Raw genomic sequence first — 22102 nt, 5'->3', positions numbered from 1 at the left:
AATGGATTAATCACTCTTCGAAGAAATAATTCCGGGAAACCAAAACAAAATTATTTTCAATGTTAATGGTTTTTCTTAAGGCTTGGAAGAGTTCTACTGTTTTATATTTTTTCCAACTACTCTAATGGAAGAGTACTTCAAAAGAAAGAAAAGAGGTTTTCTACAGAAATATATAATACATATATGTGTATGCATATTTGTATTTATAGACAGAATTATATATAAGACTATATTGCCCAAACTAAGCCAAAAATAGATAAACCTGGAAAAAACTTTCTATAAAACATTGTTTCAATATAATTTTATTAGCAGTTATTACATCAAAATTCACATTTATAGGATCCAAAGGACTGTCTTAGAAAATTCTAAAGTATATGTAGTAAGATCTCAACAGTAAGATACAACATATTCTCATTATAGCACAGCCCTTAAAAAGTCAAGAATAATACTGAGAAGTAAGTGCAGTTCTATCAAGAACTAGAAATGAATTCTGCGTGCAGAGTGTCACTTAAAGCGAAGTTCCATGAAAGTATAACATACTTCTATGGATGTGAATTTCAGTGGCAAATATCATTGGCTTCCAAACTGACACTAAAGGAATTTCCAATCAAAACACAAGCACAGTGGCTTTCATCCAATATAGAGCTATGACAATTCTACAAAGAGACCCTGAATCCTTAAGTACTTGTTATGATTTTTTGCTGTGACACTAGTACAAAACACATCAACTCTAATGCATAGATTCTGACACATTATGACAACAAAATACTAAAGATAGCCTTTTCCTAGATAAGAAAATGCTGAGTTTTCCAGTGTAATAAACGCTGGTCATTGCTGATCTAGTGAAATTCTACATCCTCCAGCTTGAGCAGTATTGTAAGATTCACAAATATTACATTTCATGCCTAATATATGGAACTGGACAGTAGATCTCCCATTGCAATCATTGCAGAGAATCTGAAAAGTGAAGAGAATTCAAATTAAGTATATTAAACCTTATAGATACAAAGTGGCACTGTCTGCCCAAAACAATTCCTCAAAAATCATACTGAAGAACTGAAACACATATAGATAAGTCTAAATATTTCCCCAAATAGAAATGTCTTTTATTTATTTTCTGAAAATTCTAAGAGGGCTACTAAGGTAGCTTTGAATTTAGAAAATGAAAGTGTAAATTTGAGTCAAGAAGTCTTATTTTAAAACTGTTCCCAAATAGTATATAAATAGTACTGGGCATAAAATTTAACATAGGCATTATCAGATTGACACCTATATTTACAGTTCAAAACAACATGCATGATTTCATTATTCTTCCTTGACACTTGCAAAATTATCTTAGTTAATAAAATCTTTACACACTTATAATATCTTTTTGCTTATTCTTTAGGTTTAATATACTAAGTTGTCAATCTTCTATGCCTCAAAAATAAAGTCCAAAGAAGCAGTTCTTAAAATTTAGTTAAAAAATAAAAGGTTTTGGCTCATCCCTAAAATGACAGTAAGAGGGGCACCCGGGTGGCTCAGTAGGTTGAGCAGCCGACTTTGGCTCAGGTCAAGATCTCACAGCTCGAAGGCTTGTGAGTTCAAGCCCCATATCAGGCTCTGTGCTGACAGCTCAGCGCTTGGAGCCTGCTTCAGATTCTGTGTCTCCCTCTCACTCTGCCCTCCCCTGCTCATGCTCTCTCTCTCAAAATAAGTAAATAAAATAAACAAACAAACAAATAAATAAATAAAATGACAGTAAGATATCACTTGAGAATTAATCTCTTCTAACACAAAGATCCCAAAAAATAAAAAAGGTGTTAACCTGAAAACAGATCAACGCATTAGTACGTAAGAAAAGCATTAGCTTTAGAATACTCATACCTGTTTTCTTAAATTCCACATGAGTGAAATCATACAGTATTTGTCTTTCTCTGACTGACCTATTTCACTCAGCATAATACATTCTAGCTCCACCCACATCTTTGCAAATGGCAAGATTGCATTCTTTTTGATGACTGAGTAATATATGTGGAATTTAAGAAACAGAACAGATGAACATATAGGAAGGGGTGGGGGGGATGGAGAAGAAAGGGAAACAAAGCACAAGAGACCCTTAACAACAGAGAACAAACCGAGCGTTGATGGAGGGACATGGGTGGGGGATGGACTAGATGGGTGATAGGTACTAAAAAGGGCACTTGTGGAGAGCATTGGGTGTTGTATTTAAGTGATAAATCACTGAATTCTACTCTTGAAACCATTGCGTGATATGTTTACTAAAATTTAAAAATAAATAAGATTAAAAAAATAGAATAGTCATACCATAGTAAATAGAAAACTTCCAAGTTTGTTCAAAATTGTAATTTGGAATACAATCTGAATGTAGAAAGATTAGTGGTTGCCTAGAGCTAGGGGATTGGGGAATGACTGCTAAAGGGTATGGGATTTCTTTGGGGGGCAATATCCTAAAATTGACGGTGGCTGATGTTTGTACAACTCCAAGAATATACTAAAAAGCACTGAATTGCACACTTTAAATGGATAAGTTACATGGCATATAAATTATATCTCAATAAAGCTGTTATTTGAAAAAATGACCTACATGGAACAAAGCACACTGAAGCCTCTAGTAAAACACCACGTAATTACCAATTAGTATTCCAAAAGCAATCCTTCATTTACCTTACTAACAATTCAATTATCCACATGAATAAAAAGGGTAACGAACATTAAAAAACAAAAAGTAATCTTCTTCAGAAATCAACAAATACGTATGCCTGAAATAAAATTTAAAATAATTAGAAATAAAGCATCATTAAAAACATCAGACCAGTAATTCACCTCCACACCATTACATGACTGACTGGCTCTGACAAGTAATACATAAATAATTCAGAATAAAGTTTCTGCCTGCCATCTAGTGTTGGGAAGAATTGCATAAAGGTATTCTTAGAATTTTTTGGTCTGGTCCTTTGAATTTAAAATTTATATTTTGTCCTTCCCATTAATCATCACATTGGTGTTTCTGCCAAAGCAGTATTTTTTAGACAGATTTGAGCAAAAAGGCAAAAATAAACAAGAACATCAACTAGGAACCTGAAAAGTTTTAGGCATTGATCGTACTCACATCCACAGTCATGTTCTGATATTCTGATGGCATAGGAGTCTGTGCTACCTCATCATCCAGCTGTCTCCAGTACCTAGTCATATCTAAAGCAGAGTGCATACATAATGGACATCTGTAGCCTCTAGAAGAAACAGAGAGGTTATTTTCCAAACATTTAACAAGGAGTATATCAACTCAGGTATACAAGAGGATGCATGCTAATTGGTACATAAACCATCCAAAACAGAGCATTATTCTGAATTTTAAGATGATCGGTGGATCCATGGTATTTTTTAAACCTACTCTTTTTCCTCAGCTCTCTAAAATTAGAAGGAATCAGCCCGTATTCTTTGTAGAATATATTCAATATATTTTAAAAGCCAATTAAGCTACTTTCTAACTAAATGACCTCAATTCCTTAATATATTCAGGCAACTTAGATCATATTATTTTCTCTCTAAACATTCTGAAAAAGTTCCCTTCTATCTGGCTCTTATATTAAATTAAAATTTCTGCTTATGAAAATACATTTACACAGTCTCTTCTATCCTAACTACTCTCATCTCATTGTAACATCCTTTCCCCATAATAAAGTTTCTGCTTTAGATAATCTTGTTACCAGCTTTCTTTGCAGATGATTATCCTGGGCCAATATACTGACCTAACAGGATTCTGAGTGACAATACCTCAGCAATCTTACAATGCTATCGATTGCCTCTGGTAGAGCCCATGCCTCCTGTTAAGCAAGGCCAGAAAATAAGAGTCTCTTGAAATGAGGGATGAGATAAGGCATACTGCAGACATGGGGGAAAAGGTGCAGTCCTACATACACAAGACGCTTTGCCCAGTTTACCACTGTGCATTTACCCTGCCCATCTCAACATAAATATGTCATGCCCGACACAGTGTGAGGAACAGAGCTGGCCCACTTCCACATCCCCGAAAAAATAATAAATCAGCATCTTACAATAATTAATTTTTAAAAATCCCATCAAACACTCACTCTTTCAACATTTCTTCATAACACGTTCTGAAAAAAATATATAACATTGTTTCAGTAAAACAAAAACTATCTGCACTATTTTCAATTTTGAGAGAAAAAACACAAAATTCCTTTACCTATGTAAAAGATGTCCACACGGCAAGACATGAGCAACAACACGGGATGTGTGAATGTCCTGTAAAGGAAATAAATGTCAGTGCCTGCATGAAGACAATATAAACATCCACATATCTTAAATTCAACAGGGAATATTTCCAAAGCAAATGATATTTTAAGCTTACCTCCAAACATATTGGACAATTCTGCCGGGAAACATTTTCAATACACTGTTTAAAAGAAAAACTCAAATTACTAAAAACTTAACTAAATGGAAATGACAAACAGATTTACTAATAAAAACAATAAAGGAAACAACACTACTAACTTACTAAAGATAATAATTAAAAATACATGTTTCTTATATGTCAGATAAGAACTGAACAGCTAACTCACATAACTATTTCAGGCTTTGCACATTACCTGAAACAATGAAATTGCTCAGTATATCTTAATTGTTCAAATTATCTTCGTTTTACGCATAAGGAAAATCAGTGAATCAAGATTTACCAAAGATGCAGAGACAACAACGTTTGGAATCTATTTTATATGTGTTTTGCTCCAAAGTAAACTACTTAATAATATCGATAATGGTAAGAGTTCATATTCTTGAAATTTACTACATGTCATATACTAAGTACATTACCTGTATTAGCTCAGTTAAGTCCCACAACTCTAAATGAAACAGGTACATTACCCCATTTTACAGATGAGGTATCTGAGGCCTAGAGAAGCTAAATAACTTCCAAAGTCATTTGCCAATAAGAAGTGGAACGGTTTTTGAACTCCAACAGGCAGCCTCCAGTGTCAGAGTTCCTAACTTGACAAGACAGTGTATGATTAAATGGGGGAAGGTAAGGGAAAGCGCCACGCCATGGATGATGCCCAGGTTTTTTAAGTAAGCACCTGAGTACATGATAGGACCATTTACTAAAATACAGACAATAAGAAATAACTGAGAAACAAGACAAAGATACCACAAGAGAAAATGTGTATATAGTTTTTGAAAGGTAACACGGCTATCACCCCAACTCAAATCTGTAAAACCAAACTCAATCTTTTATCTCCAGCAAATTTACAATCTATTTATCCAGTACCTTAAAAGCAAGGGCTAAAAACCTTGGGAGTCTTTACTCAGCCCCATTCTTTTTCCCTTATTCACTGTCACCATATCCCAAATGTTCATTATTCATCTCAATTTATCTTAATACTTGACTATTTTAGGCCAGTTATTATCTAGTACTTATTTTTAAAAAACCCTCATTAATGTTAACTATACTGGAATTAAAATTTTTTTAATTTTAAAAATCATTAGTCTCTCTGTTCTCTGATGTTTATTAGATTTTTTTTCTAAATAATGAAAAATAATCTTAAAGGAACTGGTATCATGATATAATTACTATATCCAAATTAAAAATATTTCTAACTATGAAAGAAAACCCAAAAATATTTTCTGAATTTTCTTGGAATGCTGTTACATTGCTATTTCTTCTGTAATGTGCATTTTCACTTATTCTTAAAACCAGTATCAATGAGAAGAATCCATTACTAACTTACTTAGAAGTTGTCAACAGTATGCTAATAACTGATATAAGTATTCATACACACTATGAAGAAGAAAAAGAACTGTAGATCAGATATTCTGAGGCAAAGATCTGAGGACACCTACTTAATACTGCTTAAGAATAAAAACCAACAGAGTTGTACTTGGTAATATCTGAAATTAGCATGCTTCCAAACATATTAGGATTTAAGCTAGTTTTCAAACACAATACAATATTTTTTAAATTACACAAACTTAGTTATATACCTTGTGCTTTCCTTGGAGATTCATAGCTAGACATAAGTTACATTTCAAACAATGGAAAAAATCTTCCTTTGGACCAATCCTAAAAATACATGTGAAAGTCAAAAGATTAGATTCATTTTTACAGAATGGTATCTATCCAAGTCTTTTTTCCTACAAAAATCTACACACACACACCCTTTGGGCTTTATTTTTTACATAAATGGATTCTTTCTCTATTTCCTGTTCTGTGACTTTTTCTTCACTTAACAACATATCCTGAAGATTATTCTATGTCTGTCTATATAGAACCACTTCATTCCTCTTCATAATTACATAGTATTACATAGTATGGATAGACCATATTTTTTAAAGTATTCCCTTATATAATTTACTATCTTTAGTTAATACGATGATATAAAATAACTATCTTTATACAAACATCACTTAGCCTATCTGTTGATAATCTTTTATAAGATTTCTAAAAGTTAAACTATGGGTACTGAGGGTACTGCACCACTGGTTTTGATACTGACAAAACGACCTCCAAAAAGACAATACTAAATTATACCCGCACTAACAATGTATGACAGCACCTGCATTCCCTGCACCCTAGTGAACACTGGTTACCTATATGATAGACAAATACAAGATGTCATTTTAATTTGCGTTTCTCAGATTATGAGACAAGAAATATATTTTAATGTTTATGAACCATGTGGATTTCTACTGTAGATTGCCTGTCCATGTGCTCTTTTCATTCTTCTGCTAGGGTATTTGTCTTTTACCATTTTAAAGCAGCTGTTTATATATCCTGAATATTAACCTTTTTCATTTGTATACTTACAATTTTCTGGTGTGTGACCAAGATTATCTTGATTTACATATTTTGTCATACAGCCATTTTAATTCTATGTATTAAAAAGCCATTGATATTTTCTTTTATGGCTTATGCTTCTATCTCTTATTTAGGAAAGACTTTTGAAACCTCTAGGTCATAAATATATGTATACCTCTAATACTTATGGCTTTTAATTTTTATATTTTTCTTTTATCCATTTGAAATGTAAAGAGATATGATAAAGAGAAATTGCTAGTTGTCCCCAAATTTTTATTTTCCCCTTCTTACACAACAAGAGAACACTCAGGCACAGGGCTGTCCTGAATAAAGACTACTTGCAACTTCTCTGGAGGTTGTGAACAGAAGAGATAAATGAAAATTCTGTGTTATGTCCTTAAAAGGAAAGCTCAACAAACCCTAAACACAAGCAACATGAAAAAAAACTCTATCATGGATCATCATAATCAAACTGCTCAAAACCAAAGGTAAAATCTTAAAAGCAGCCGGGGGGGGGGGGGGGGGGCGGGGGGGGAGACTTTATAGTGGAACAAAAAGAGGATGACACCAGATGTCTCACTGGGAACAATGCAGAATGTATATCCACAAAATACGGCAGAGCAACATTCGGTCAGCCTAGAATTCTATATCCGACAAAAATATCTTTCAAAAATGAAAGTAAAATGAAGATGTTTCAAACATACAAAAACCAGGAGACTCTGTTTAAACAAAAACAGTCAACTTGGCATCAGTACATAGTCACAGTTAGAGGTGACCTGGTAGACTCTGCAGCAGTGTCTCTCAAACTTCACCTCAACACACAGTAAGTATTTTTACATCTTGACCCAGTTCTCCCTTCATTTACACATATACACACACACTCGAAATGCTAATGAAAGTTCCACATAACAGTACTTATCCTTACCATGTATTTATCTCTTTTTTATGCTTTTTTTTAAAACGGTGGCGGGGACTAACTAGATTTGCTTCCGTTTAAAATAACTACTCTAAATAATATAACCTCTTCACTTCCATCCTCAACTCCAGTCTCTATCTGTCCCACCCCCTCACTCCATCCTTTCACTGCCTTTTCTTAGGCTTGGCTATTTATTTATTTCTACCCAGACCATTCTGATCTATTCAGCCTCGGCCTATCTCTGTTAAAACTTTACTGAAACATTCCTAAAATTAAGACCACTCCAATCCCTATAATAGGACAAACTCTCTAGCAGTGATTGCTTATTAAGCCCATTCTTCCACAAACAGAATAGAAATTTAAGAACAAGAATCATGCCTTCTATACTCTAGTGCTCTACACATGACAAAGATTGGTCTGATGCTTATTTAATAATTTGCAGAAATGTGAAAACGCACATCCTTCTCTTACAGCATCATCTTATTAGATGTTATATTTCCCCAAATGTAGTTACAAACTTGTATCTTCTTAAACTTTAAAAGTAATCCTCATTATTTAAAACATATAAAACCCAGAAGAACATGAACCAACAAATATACCAACAAATACCTAAAATCACTCATGATCACAGCACTCATGGATAACTATTGCTAATATTTTGGTATGTATAATATCCTGACAGATAATTTTTATGAATCATTTTCCCAATCCCTAAATATCATTTAAGAATATTACTTTTGATATGGGCTTGCAAATTAACAATCTCCCAAACACACAGGTTGTTTTTCATTTTTCACCATTATACTTATTGGTACAAGACTTATACTACACAGAAATTTTGGTACATATCTCTATTTCCTTGGGATAATCTCCTAAAAATGGAATTATATAGTCAAAGGGATGAAACATTTTTTTAGATCAGAAATCAGAACACCAAAACCACATCTGTTATATCATACTCTCATGGTAAGTATCATGGTGCTTATCTAATAACACTAAGAAATTTTATTGCCCCATTTATTAAAAAAAAAAAAAAAAAAAAAGCTCATTCTAGTACATTTCAGTAAGGATATATGTACCTTCTGCCAAAAAATTCAATATTGGATGTCTGCCCCTAATTAAAGAAAAACTGAAATCCTATCTTTTTAGGGCATATCACTCTTTAAGAGAATTACCGCCACACTCAAAAGATTCCCTAATTATCATGAAGCTATTTTAAAATATAAAATCAGGAATAACATATCACTAACTCTAAGCAGTACTGATTTCCTTACAGTGATTACTGCCTAAAGACAATAATCGTCAAGCTCATACCTCCAGACCAGAGCCAAGCCTAGAGGTGCCTTAAGCGCCAAGCACAAGAAATCAGATCACCCTTGCCTTGCAGCTTTAATAAACTAAAAGCAATAACTAAATTTCATAATATACTGAAGACAAAAAATACTTGTCTTTAATATCCAAAAGAGGACTCACTGTAAAAGATTATCAAAGAAGGTTAGCTACAAAGTGAAAAGATTGATATTTATGCAAATATATAAGAACTCATACATTCAAATGACATGATTTCTTTTAATGTTACCATGAGAGGGTGGGGTTTCCAAAAACACTGCTATTGCAAAAACATTTTTTAACCTGTCTTTTGATATTTTTGTTGTTTAAAAAAATAGTCATTATCTGATGGTCATATGTCATTTCTGACTACACACAGTATATGCCAATCTATTTAATAGAGTTTGCTCCCAATATCTTTTAACAATCTGAAAAAAATGAAGATGAACAGCTCTGAAAATCCCCAAGGGGGGGGTTGAATTTTCAGTGTGCCACTGGCACTCTGAAAGAACTGTACAAAGATGTTTCAAAGAGGGGTGGGCGCCTGAGTGGCTCATTCAGTTTAGCCTCAGACTTCAGCTCAGGTCATGATATTGCAGTTTACAAAGTTCAAGCCCTATGTTGGACTCTGTGCTGACAGCTCAGAGACTGGAGCCTGCTTCAGACTCTGTGTCTCCCTCTCTCTCTCCCCAACTCACACACTCTGTTTCTCTCAAAAATAAATATTTTTTGTTTCAAAGATTTTGAAACGTTTCAAAGACTTTTGAGATTTTTGAGATGTTTCAAAGATTTTTGAGCAATGACAAAAGACATAATGCCACCTAAAATACCTACTTGAAGTGATAACAATCCTTTAAAACACATACCATAGATGAATGGCCTCACTCAAAAAAAATGAACAATGTATTTCAAATGAAAAAAAAAACAAACATGGATTCTTCATCTAGTCATTCAACAAGGACTTCAATTCACAGTATTTTGTTACATGAACCTAAACGATCCCATTTTGCTAAAAAGATGTGTGACAGCGTTCTTCCATCTTTTATTATGTTCGTACACCAAAATTTACTCAGTATGGCTGAGTAAAATGAACAAATGTTGAAGTATGTGCATAAAGCATTTGGAAGAGAATAGACAATGTAAAAATTGAAAAAATTCACAGGACTGACATTCTAGTAGGGATTTATAAATCTAAAAATAAAAAATATTTTGTTATATTGGAACTAAAATGATGGCCACCTTTAAATAGAAGGTTTCAAAAACACTGAATTTGGCAATGCATAGACACAAGTAAGGATAAGCCAGAATCTTCCTAGTGATGTATCTGAGATCTGGAATCAATATTACATTTTGATGGTACAAGTGCAAGAAGAACCAAAAGTAATTACAAGCTAGAACCTATCAGAACTATATCTAAAACCTAGAATCAGTTATTAACAAGATAGACATGTGCCAGATTCATGACAAGTGACCAGTGAATAGTTACAGTCAAGGGATATTGTCAAATTTAGTACATATCTTTTCAAAACTAGAAAAATATGGAATCAAAATTTGGATTTACAATGCTTAAATTCTTATTAAAATTTCCAATGAAGTTGTTTTTCACCGCCTTTATTCTTACTTCTATCATTCATAATAATATATATAACAAAATATTTATTCTGTTATTTTAAAAGGTTTTAAAAACATACTTAGACGGTAAATGTTGATGACAAATTTTCCTCACATACAGAAAGGAATCATAACACCAAAAACATTCTGCTTAAGATGCACAGCCTACACATTACGAGCACACACTGTGTACATGGTACTCTCAGGTATAAAAATTTAAACTTTTGAAAATACCTTGATCTCATGAAGCTTAATATTACCAGGTATAGGAATTTAAAATTTAAAAATATCTTAACTTCACAAAGCTTAATGTATACAGGGCAGTATGAGATATGTATCCTGCAGTCTCAACAACTTGAGTCAACAAATTAACTATAAAATGTATTGATTCCTTTATTGTAATAGTGGTAATTAAAAGCTGTGTGCAGATCTGACATACAAAATAACTCTGTACAACAGTGAAAATCAATTGGAGCTCATGAATCAAATAGGAGAAACCCTAGAAACAAGGCTCTATTTCAAAAAAAAAAAAAAAAGCCACAGAAAAATAAACACAGCAGGAGTTAAAAAAAATAAGCAAAACTAAACATATATTGTAAACTTCCACTCTACAATGGATAAAATAGCTTGTACAGGACCAAAGCTCCCACTGAGAACTACAAAGTCTGGATTCAAAGAAAACAAGCAATTTAAAAGCAGTAAAAAAAAAAAAAAAAAAAAAAAAAAATTTAAAAAAAATCAACAAAGGGCTTAAAGGGTCAATATTCCAGACAGAAGGGAAATACACTGAGAAAAATCCAACAGTCCCTGCTTCATCCTCCTTGGGGGACTTGCAGATCCTAAACTATACTGTCAGAAGCAAACAAGCTAAGCAGCAAACAGCAGGTAAGAGGATATGAAACCATGCAAACCCTCTGGCAATTTCTCGACTAGGGAGGCAAAAAACTGGGAGCCCAGATCCCATTACAAGAGTTGCCCTGATAAACTTTAAATCAAGACCCCTGAGGAAACATGTGCTAGGAGCCTGTGTTAGGGAAAACAAAAAAGAACAGGAATATAAATAAAACTTGGCCTCTAATCTTCTCAGTCTTTACTTATTTATTTTTTAATGTTTATTTATTTTTGAGAGAGATAGAGTACAAGCAGGGGAGGGGCAGAGAGAGAGGAAGACACAGAATCCAAAGCAGGTTCCAGGCTCTGAGCTGTCAGCACAGGGCCCAATGCGGGGCTCGAATTCACGAACCATGAGATCATGACCTGAGCAAGTCAGGACACTTAACCAACTGAGCCACCCAGGCACCCCATAATCATCTCAATCTTTAACTGGATTAGTAGGATCTGGCTCTACATGAACTGCTTGCCAAAAGAAAATTCTCTTTGGAGAATAATAAATAGCATTCAATTTTGTCCAACAACCAACTAAAAACAATATCAAGCATGCCAAAAGGCAGAACTAAAGAACCAAACACCAAAGGAGGAAAAACAGAAAACAGAACTGACCCACAAATAATCAACATATTGGAGTTATCAGACCCTGCCTTTAAATGACCAGTGATTAATATGTTGAAAGAAGAAAAAAAAAATTTTTTCACCTGAAAAAATTAAAACTACAAAGGATGGGGGGGGGGGGTGGGAAATTCAATGTAAATTCTATAATTTTAAGAAAAAAAACCCTAAAATTAAAAACTCAATAGGTTAAATAGCAGATTCAACACAGTATGACAGACACATCAGTAGGAACTAGCCAATTTAAGCATGAGGGGACAAGAGATAAATACAGAAAAAAAGAAAAATGTAAGAGACATATGGGACAGTGAAAAGGTCTACACCTAAAGTCCCAGAAGGGGCCAAGAGCAAGAGGCAGAAACATTATCTGAAGAAACACTGGCCAAGAATATTTCAAAACTAACAGAAGACATCAAGCCATAGATTCAAGAAATTCTACAAACTGCCAGCCAGATAAGTATCTCACACACCTGGACACATCATGGAAAAACTAAAAACCAACAACCTGAGGGGGGCACCTGGGTGGCTCAGTCGGTTGAGCGTCCAACTTCGGCTCAGGTCATGATGTCATGGTTCGTGGGTTTGAGCCCCGCATCAGGCTCTGTGGTGACAGCTCAGAGCCTGAAGCCTGTTTACGATTCTGTATACCTCTTTCTCTGTCCCTCCCCTGCTCGTTCGCGCAGGCTCTCTCTCTCAAAAATAAATAAACGTTAAAAAAAAAAAAAACCTGAAAACATTAAGAGGGGGATAAAAGATTGCCCTCAAAGAGGCACTAATAATCCTGACAGGCTATTTCTGAAACAGAAACCATGGCACCAGAATATCTTTAAAGTGCAAAAAGAAAGTAATTCTATACTCAGCAAAGACAAAATTTTAAAATGAAAATAAAGACATTTTCAGAGAGACGAAAAACTGACAGAATCTGTCACCAGCAGAGCCTCACTGGAAGTATTAATAAAAAGAATTCCTGAAGCCAAAGGAAAATAATCCTGAAGATGAAAGAAATGCAGAAAGGCAAGAAGAGCAACAGAAATGGTAAATATGTAGGTAAATGTAAGAGAATACTGTTTGAAACAATGTCTTACAGAGTTTAAAATATCGTAGATTAAAAGACATGACAAGTACACGTAAAGCCTCTTAGTTAAGGTTCTTACACTGTCCAGAAATGATAAATGCATTACTCTAGTAAGCCAAGGATGTATAATTTCTAAGATAACTACCAAGAGAATAATGGAAGAATATATCTCTAATAAGTTCATAGAGAACAAAAATGAAACTTAAAACACGGACCATCTGGGTGGCTCAGTCGGTTAAGTGGCCAACTCTTGATTTCAGCTCAGGACATGATCTCATGGTTTGAGGGTTCAAGCCCACATCATGCTCTGCACTGACAGTGCAGAGCCTGCTTGGGATATTCTCTCTCTCTCTCTCTCTCTCTCTCTCTCTTCCTCCCTCCCTGCTCTACCCCTGCTCACATTCTCCCTCAAAATAAAATAAACTTTAAAAAATATTTAAAAAATAAAGTAAAATAGAAAAATTGCCGATTAATCCATAAGAAGGCAAGCAAGGAGACGGAAAAAAAGACAGATAAATACTAAGGGGATAGAAAATACTAAACTTGTCGACTGAACTGTAAAATTGTACATTTAAAATTTATATATACAATTATATTAATAAGACTAAATATGCTAATTAAAACACAGCTTTCATTAAACTGAATAAAAAATAAAATTCAACTACATTCTGCATACAAGCTACATGCCTTAAATGTAAGCATACAAAATGTTTGGGATAAAAAAATAAAAAGGGGGGCACCTGAGTGGCTCAGTCAGTTAAGTGTCCAACTTCAGCTCGAGTCATTATCTCCTGGTTTGTGACTCTGATCCCCGCATCGGGCTCTCTGTTGTCTGCAAGAGCCCACTTTGGATCCTGTCTCCCTCTTTCTGCCCCTCCCCCACTCTCCCTTGGTCTCTCAAGAATGAATGAATGAATGAAAAGAGACATACATGCAAAAACTAATCAAAAGAAAGCTGATATAGATACAGCTCTTAAGGCAGAAAATATAACTAAAGATAAAAAGAGACAATGATAAATCAATCACAAAGGAAAACAGAACAATTCTATATAAATACCTAAAATACATAACGCCTTAAAATATATAAAACAAAACACAAAAGAGCATTTACTATAGGATCCCCAAAGCTCAAGAGAGTAGTTACCTTCAGAGGAGTGTATTTATTGACTTGTAGGGGGCATGAGAGAGGCTACTACAGTGCTATGAACATTCCATTTTTTGATCTGGGTAGTGATTAAAAAAATGTTTTCATAAGTAAATTCATAAGATTGTTTATGACTTCTACATCTTTTGGTATGTTTGTTATCCTTCCTTAAAAACAAACTACATAAAAACAAGTGATTTAAAATATTCTAGACAGTAGTTATGGAAAAAGACTGATATGGAATACCTGGAGCTTCTACATTATTGGTAACAGTTTTCTTTTGTTAAGTAGGCTTCTTGCCCAGCACAGAACCCCAATTCGGGGCTTGAACTCACCACGAGATCAAGACCTGAGCTGAGATAAAGAGTCAAGATGCTTAACCAACTGAGCCACCCAGGAGATCAAGACCTGAGCTGAGATAGTCAAGACGCTTAACCAACTGAGCCACCCAGGTGCCCTGGAAACATTCTATTTCTTAAATTGAGTGGCTGAGTTATTGTATTAGTACAGTTTACAACAGGGGTGCCTGGGAGGCTCAGACGGTTAAGGATCTGACTCTTGAGTTCAGCACAGGTCAAGGTCTTATGGTTTGTGGGATCAAGCCCCACATTGGGCCTGGCACTGACGGTGCTGAGCTTGCTTGGGATTCTCTCCCTTTCTCTTTGCCCCTCCCCTGCATATGCACGCTTCTCTCAAAATAAACGTTTTTTTAGAAAGTATAGTTTATAATGTACACAACGTTACATATATGTTTTTGTATGTAATGCTCAAAAATTTTTGGAAAGAAAAAATTCCTATATGACAACATGTCTGTAGTAGCTTGTCAGTGGGAGACTGGACTGTAGCTTATTTTTATTCTTTCTACTTTCTCATATTTTCCAATTTTTATAAAATCATCCTATACTTTCTGATAATGTTTTTAAAAATTGTAAAAAAAAAAAAAAAGAAAACTCTACCCTAATTTTCTATTTCAGCTGCCCACAAAACACATTATATAAAAACATATTTTACATCCAAAAGTTACAATTTAAATAGCCACACAATAGTTGATGGGCTAATTAAATGATTACTACAAAAGAGGCATGAAAATATTTTTCAGAATAATGGAAATGTTTTTTATCCTGACTGTATTAGTAACACAGCTATATATATTTGTCAAACTTACTAGACATTTAAATTGAAGGCATTTTAGGGGCGCCTGGGTGGCTCAGTTGGTTAAGCGTCTGACTTCAGCTCGGGTCACGATCTCGCAGTCCGCGAGTTCGAGCCCCGCGTCGGGCTCTGGGCTGATGGCTCAGAGCCTGGATCCTGCTTCTGATTCTGTGTCTCCCTCTCTCTCTGCCCCTCCCCCATTCATGCTCTGTCTCTCTGTCTCAAAAATAAATAAACGTTAAAAAAAATTTAAAAAAAAATTAAAAATAAATCGAAGGCATTTTATTAGATGCAAGTTATATCCCAATAAAGATTTTAAAAACTATTATTGCCCAGGTACACTAGAATAGGAAAAGAACATTTTACATACAGTACCTACAAATTCCACAGTTTTCACAATGATACTGCTTCTTGTCTTTGTCAAAAAGATGGCATATACTGCAATAATATTCTCCAAACAATGTGCTACATTCTTCACAAGTCTGTTGGGCCTAAAACAGATACATGTAATTAAAAATTGGACTAAATTTATCAAAACATTTTGTATTATCATTTAAATATCCAGTTTGTTACAGTAAATGCAGATTTTTACAAGGTTTTAAACATTTAAATCAAAGATATTGCTTAGAATTAAAGAAGTCACTTGCAATACCAATTTTTTTTAAGCCACCTTAACATTATTTAAAAAGAAAATAGAAATGTGGTAAAATCTTACGTGTTGGATTTTTTCACAGTTTATGCACTGCACTTCCTTTACTTTAAAGCGATCTAGCTGATGATCTTCATTGTTATCATGACACAACCGACAAGTATAAAGTTTGTCACAACAAGGTGCCTAATGCCCAAGGGGGAAAAAAAGTTATAAAAAGAGAAAAACAAGTTTGCAATACAAAAAAAAAAAAAAAAAAAAAATTTCTTCCTCCTCCTCCTGGAACAAGGTCAAAGAATACAACCAATGGATTCGTTTGTAAACTAATCCTAAACATAACTTTTCACTGTTTCTTAGCATATTTTAATTATTCCCTTCAACATCTATGTCTGTATTAAGTTGAACATAATCTGGTCCTTAAAGATAAAGGAATCATGAAGAATGGAAATCTCTGGACCGAAGAACTAATCTCACAATACCCTAAACTCATTCTCAGCCTTAAAAGCAGGCAGGCAATTTCTTCTTAGACATTTCCAGATAAATTCAATTACCTACTTAACCCCTTAAACATTAAATATCATAAAGATTATATATATATTTTAATTTGCTTGTGTTTATTAATCATCAACTATATGCTTGACGTTTTAGAGGATGCAATAAATGTAAGAGATAGTCGTTGTTTTCAAGAGTGGCAGACTAGCAAAATCTATTCTCTCCTTCCCAGACACAATTGCCCAGCTTTATTACAGTTCCCAGCTTTCTTTGATTTCAGCTGTGGCCAAATGACTAAGTTCTTACCAAAAGAATACAAGCAGAAATCAGTGTCACTCTTGGGCCTGAGTATTATGAAACTGGGCATGCCTCCTCCTCCACACTCCCTTTCTCCTTTCCGTCAGATGAAACCTGGACATAGCAGCAACCCACCTGCTGACTGTATGCCCTAAAGCAGGGCAAAATACAGTGGGGAGAACTTGTCCCTGAAGTGATCATGTGGAACAGTCTTATTACCAAACTGGATAATTAACCTTGAAATTGTTAGGTGGGAAGAAATAAATTCTATTCTTTAACCTACATTACTGTTGGGCCTTTTTGTTACCATTAGTAACTTAGCTTTATCCCAAATAGTATAGTACATCAAAAAAAGTTTCCAAGCCAGTAAGTTCACCCCATAGTTTCCAGTATACTGTGACCTTCCAGATCCACTCATTTCTGAAGACCTTACACCATAATTTACCACAATACAGTTCATTCCTTAAAGATTTTAACACTTAACTGGTACCCTTTCTCTCCCCACTACTCTTGTCCTACATCTTAGTGATCTGCACATCCACCACTATAATCCTTCCAATACCATGAACTCTCAATTCCTTAACTTTCTTACTTCCAATGACCTTGTCCTCCAACCCTCCTCAGCCACATATTCTCAAGGTCATACCAAAGAACAGTGGTTCTCAAATGTTTTGGTCTCAGGACCTCTTACACTCTTAAAAATTATTGAGGATCGGGGTGTCTGGGTGGCTCTGTCTGTTAAGCATCTATCTGACTCTTGGTTTCAGCTCAGGTCACGATCTCACGGTTTTGTGAGTTCGAGCACCCTACCACCCCTACTTTGGGTCGCTGATAGTGTGGAGCCTGCTTGGGATTTTCTGTCTCCCTCCCTCTCTGCCACTCCCCCACTCGTGCTCAGTCTCTCGAAATAAACTTTAAAAAAATTACTGATGATCTCAAAGAGCTTTTGATTATGTGAATTATATCTGACACCATATTATAAAATTGAAAGGTTTTTTAAATATTCATTACTTCTTTTAAAAATAATAGTAATGAACCCATTACATGTTAACATAAATAACATTATTTTAATGAAATAACTACTTTCTCCCAAAATAACTGAATTCTCATTTCTGCTTCTGTATTCGGTTTAAGTATATGAAGAAACTTTGGCCTTCCACAGATATGTAGTTGGAAAAAGGAGTATTTTAACAGCCTTTGCAAGAATACTCATCTCTGATACTACAACAAAACTCAACAATTCATAAATCATTAGTTGTAACACGGACTCTGAAATTGTATGTGAACTTTTCTCCATTACATCAAAATCCATTGATCTATCTTGCACTCTGAATGGATCTTCTACGCACGCATTGGTCATTTGGAAAATATCAGTTCACTGAGTTCTATAGCTCTTTCAAATGTTCACAAATTTTCCATGCAAGATAAAAAAAAAAAAATTGTGCTTGTTAATATCATTACCGATCTCATCAGAAAAGTCTTTAGGTACTGGGACACTTTCAAGCTTACAAAGAATAATCCAAGTTTTCCAAAATTCTAATTATGGGGCACCTGGGTGGCTCAGTCTGTTAAGTATCCAACTTAGGCTCAGGTAATGATCTTGCGGTCCATTAGTTTGAGCCCCGCGTCGGTCTATGTGCTGACAGCTCAGATCCGGGAGCCTGCTTTGGATTCTGTGTCTCCCTCTCTCTCTCTCTGCCCCTCCCCCCTCACACTCTGTGTCTCTCTCTCTCAAAACAAACATTTTAAAAAAGTTTTAGGGGCGCCTGGGTGGCTCAGTTGGTTGAGAGTCCAACTTCAGCTCAGGTCATGATCTCGTGGTTTGTGAGTTCAAGCCCCACGTAAGGCTTTGTGCTGACAGCTCAGAGCCTGGAGCCTGCTTCAGATTCTGTGTGTGTGTGTGTGTGTCTCTCTCTGTCTGCCCCTCCCCCACTCATACTCTGTCTCTCTCTCTCCTTCAAAAATAAATAAACATTAAAAAAATTTTTTTTAATTTTAATTCTAATTTTTACATGACAGCTTGAATTTTATTACTGTCAATGATCTTCCTTGCAATGACAGTTTCACTTCTCTCCTTTTCAAAAAAATGTCCACCAAATACTCAAATTTGAAAAGCCAGATTTCAAGTAAGAAATGTTCCACAAGAAAGCTACTAGTTCAGTGCACAATCCAATTGCATAAGAACTTTCCTCACAATGACCATCTTAGTTTGCAGAAGTTCTTGATGAAAACATCCCATTTCATCAAACATGTAAAAAACATGTAAAAAGACATGTATTCAAGAGCTGAGATTTTATAGAATTTTATCAATGACATTCTTAAGTGAAACTGGTTTTTTTTTTTTTTTTTTTTTTTTAATTATAGGTGTAGCACAGGTCAGTGCCACTGTCTTCATTTTGCTAGGGTGCCAGCAATTTTAATCACCACTTTTGCATACACTGAAAAAGAATACATCTTAGTATTAGAAAGTAGTTTTGACCTAAAAGGGCCTCAGGAATCACAGGGTGGAGGGTCCATTCACCACACTTTGAGAACCACTGCTCTAAACAACTGAATCTTGTTTCTATCTTAATTTCAAGCATGCAATTCTCTAATCACTACTTCCTCTCTTCCCAACTCACTTCAATTCTTCCCTTGCACATACTCTAGTTCCTTCCTTCTCTCTTCCTCTACATACCTAACCAAAACCCCAAGTCTGGTTAAATCCAATTCTCTCCTGTATAGGAACAGCTAGATATAGCTGAAGAAAAGGGACCACTGGTCTCACTTCTAAGTCAAAATCACTAATAAAATATGAGTTTTTACTATACTTCCCTAGTTGACTCCCTCATTCTTCTACAATCTAGGACCTAAAATCTGGGTGATTATTTCACATCTCTTTCTTTACAGCTTTTCCTCCACCCTTACACTCTGCTGATACCTTGCTTACTTCACTACGAAAATAGAAATAATCAAAAGAAAACATCCTACCACAAACTCTATCAACCAACCTACTTGCAAATGTACCTAATACTCTGTCCTCTGTTCCATGTTTTTACGTAAGGCCAACTCCTCCACTTGTGCACTGGATCCCATCTTTTCTTTGATTACTCAAGGGCAGTAAGTGCTCCTACAGTTTTCTCTTTCCCTCCTGCATTAAAAATGTTCTCACTTTACTGAGTCATTTCCAAGAGTACAAAAACATGCTGCAATACCTCCCATTTTAAAGTTAAAAAAAAAAAAAAATCTCATGATTCTAAATCTCACAGCAACCAGAGTTGTTGTTTTTGGATTTTGGTTTTTTTTTTTTTTTTTGGTGGTGGTTTGTTTTTTTGCGCTCTTTCGCAACAAAACTCCAAGAATTGTCTATAAAGACTATTTCCAGGGGCACCTGGGTGGCTCAGTCAGTTGAGCGACCAACTTCGGCTCAGGTCATGATCTCACGGTTTGTGGGTTTGAGCCCAGCATTGGGCTCTGTGCTGACAGCTCGGAGCCTGGAGCCTGCTTCTGATTCTGTCTCCCTCTCTCTCTGCTCCTCCCCCACTCATGCTCTGTCTCTGTCTCAGAAATAAATAAACATTTAAAAAAAATTTAAGATTTCCAGTTTAACTACTCTCTCTCTCTCACCCACTCCAATCAGGCTCTGTCCCAATCTCTCCACTGAAACTTCTCTTGTCAAGATCACCAGGGACCTCCTCATCCAATTTAAAGTTCAATTTTCAGTTCTTATCTTACTTAAACAACAGCATTTGATTTAGTTGATTACTTCCTCCTTAAAACTCTTCACTTGGCTTCTAGTATTTAAGGAAGGAGCAAGAGCGGGCAAAAAGTATTTGATACTCAGGGTCAAGTACGTAAACTCTATGAAACTCAGACATATTTATGTAGTTTCTCGGGGGAAAAGGCCAAAATGTTGAATTCAGTTCTAATCATCAAGTTTCAAACAGTAACAACGTATCAGTGAGTGGAAATGGAATCATAAGGACAGCCTTCAATTTGTTTACACAACACCTGGTGAATGACTTTGAAAAAGCTTCATCCAGTGCTGTGGAGGAACTTCACCAAGCCTGGCCTAAAAGAAGGCTTTAAGTGGTCTTTACAGGCCTCATACTTTTTTATGAAACAGTAACTCTATCAGCCCTACTGTACAAATGGAGCACCTGCTCAAAAGCACTGAGCTATCAAGGGGCAGCGCTATGACTTGTGGGTAGGGCTGTGGGACTCCAAAGCTCACGCTTTCTTAAGTAAAATCTTCAAACTGCTTCTTGCAACAACAAAATCAGGAAACTCTGAGCGGGTGCCAATTTAAAAAGTTCTAGAGTAACCAGCAATTTTCCTCAAAGTAAACGGCAAAAACAAGAATATATGTATAGTAGGCACTTCCCTACACGTAATCTCCTATTTAGTGGCAATCACACGGCTGGCTTTCCATGTCACAAAAGCATTTTCTCCTCGGCAGCCTTAGGTTCACTCCCTGACTCTAAAATGAAGCTGGCGAGCGGTAAAACTGTTACTACAGGAGCTGAAATCGTATTCCGATTCTCCACTCGCTTACTCCTCTTTCATTACTTCATCACACACCTGAAAGTCATCCTGGGGAAAAGCCGGCCCAGGCCCGACGCTGCCTCAGTCTACTTCCAGTAGCAAAAGACTAAACCCATTGATACAGCGACTGATGTGCAAGCCTCGGCTCTTCCCAAGCAAAAAGGACTTTGCATACAAAGTAAGACAAGAGTACGGGTGCGGCCTGTGGTCGCCCTGCCAAAACGTTCTCTACAGCGGGAACCCAGTTCGAGGTGGAGGAGGGATCCTGACAAACAGCTTAGCCTCTAACTTCAGCCCAAGCCTAATCGCCTGGCCCACTCCGCCCCCGCCCGACCCGGCGGCAGCCTGTATGGGAAGAGCCCATTGAAGTCATCACCTTCAGGAGACATCCTCTGTCATAGTGTTTGCAGCCCCGCCGCCCTTGCTTTTGGCCGCGGGCGCCATCTTCCCGCGCCGAGGCCGCCATCTCCTCCATCTCCCCTCAAACCCCACGGACCCTTCCCCCAGGATGAAAACCACGCCCAGAGAAGTAGCGTCACTAGCGCACCCCCTCTCGGTCACAGCAGCCAGCCGAGCTGATATGGCTGCTCAGC

The 22102-nt window shown here is 35.9% G+C and overlaps 1 protein-coding gene across 4 annotated transcripts; it reads right to left on the bottom strand.

Annotated features, from left to right (window-relative positions):
- Nucleotides 1-284: 284 nt before the first annotated feature.
- On the bottom strand, nt 285-22101 carry RCHY1 (ring finger and CHY zinc finger domain containing 1). Of its 4 annotated transcripts, XR_002085246.2 has the most exons (10): nt 21886-22101; nt 16263-16382; nt 15923-16038; nt 6001-6079; nt 4376-4420; nt 4211-4269; nt 4095-4121; nt 3113-3233; nt 2668-2762; nt 845-957 (listed from the first exon to the last, which is right to left on the bottom strand). XR_002085246.2 is itself a non-coding variant. In XM_019467369.2 (9 exons), exons 1-9 carry the CDS (start codon nt 21982-21984, stop codon nt 829-831), a joined length of 795 nt encoding a protein of 264 aa, XP_019322914.1. In that variant the 5' UTR covers nt 21985-22101; the 3' UTR covers nt 285-828. The 4 variants fall into 4 exon arrangements, 3 of the variants coding, with proteins under 3 accessions (XP_019322914.1, XP_019322945.1, XP_053757457.1); XM_019467369.2 differs by lacking the exon at nt 2668-2762 and having other exon boundaries at nt 285-957; XM_019467400.2 differs by lacking the exons at nt 2668-2762; nt 15923-16038; nt 16263-16382 and having other exon boundaries at nt 285-957; nt 21886-21999.
- Between the last annotated feature and the right edge of the window lies 1 nt (nt 22102).

This window comes from Panthera pardus, unplaced genomic scaffold (assembly GCF_024362965.1).
Source record: "Panthera pardus isolate Hobbes unplaced genomic scaffold, ASM2436296v1 HiC_scaffold_13, whole genome shotgun sequence".
Classification (NCBI taxonomy): domain Eukaryota; kingdom Metazoa; phylum Chordata; class Mammalia; order Carnivora; family Felidae; genus Panthera; species Panthera pardus.
This window is presented reverse-complemented; position numbering and strand designations above follow the sequence as displayed.

What these genes read in the sequence shown, in the direction of transcription:
- RCHY1 (XM_019467369.2), bottom strand. Translation starts at nt 21,984, where the DNA reads ATGGAGGAGATGGCGGCCTCGGCGCGGGAAGATGGCGCCCGCGGCCAA. An exon ending in GAAAACTGTGGAATTTGTAG is followed by an intron (nt 6,080 to 15,922) that starts GTACTGTATGTA and finishes ATGTATTTTTAG; the next exon opens with GATTGGTCCAAAGGAAGATT. An exon ending in ATCTCCAAGGAAAGCACAAG is followed by an intron (nt 4,421 to 6,000) that starts GTATATAACTAA and finishes TCTTTTAAACAG; the next exon opens with TGTATTGAAAATGTTTCCCG.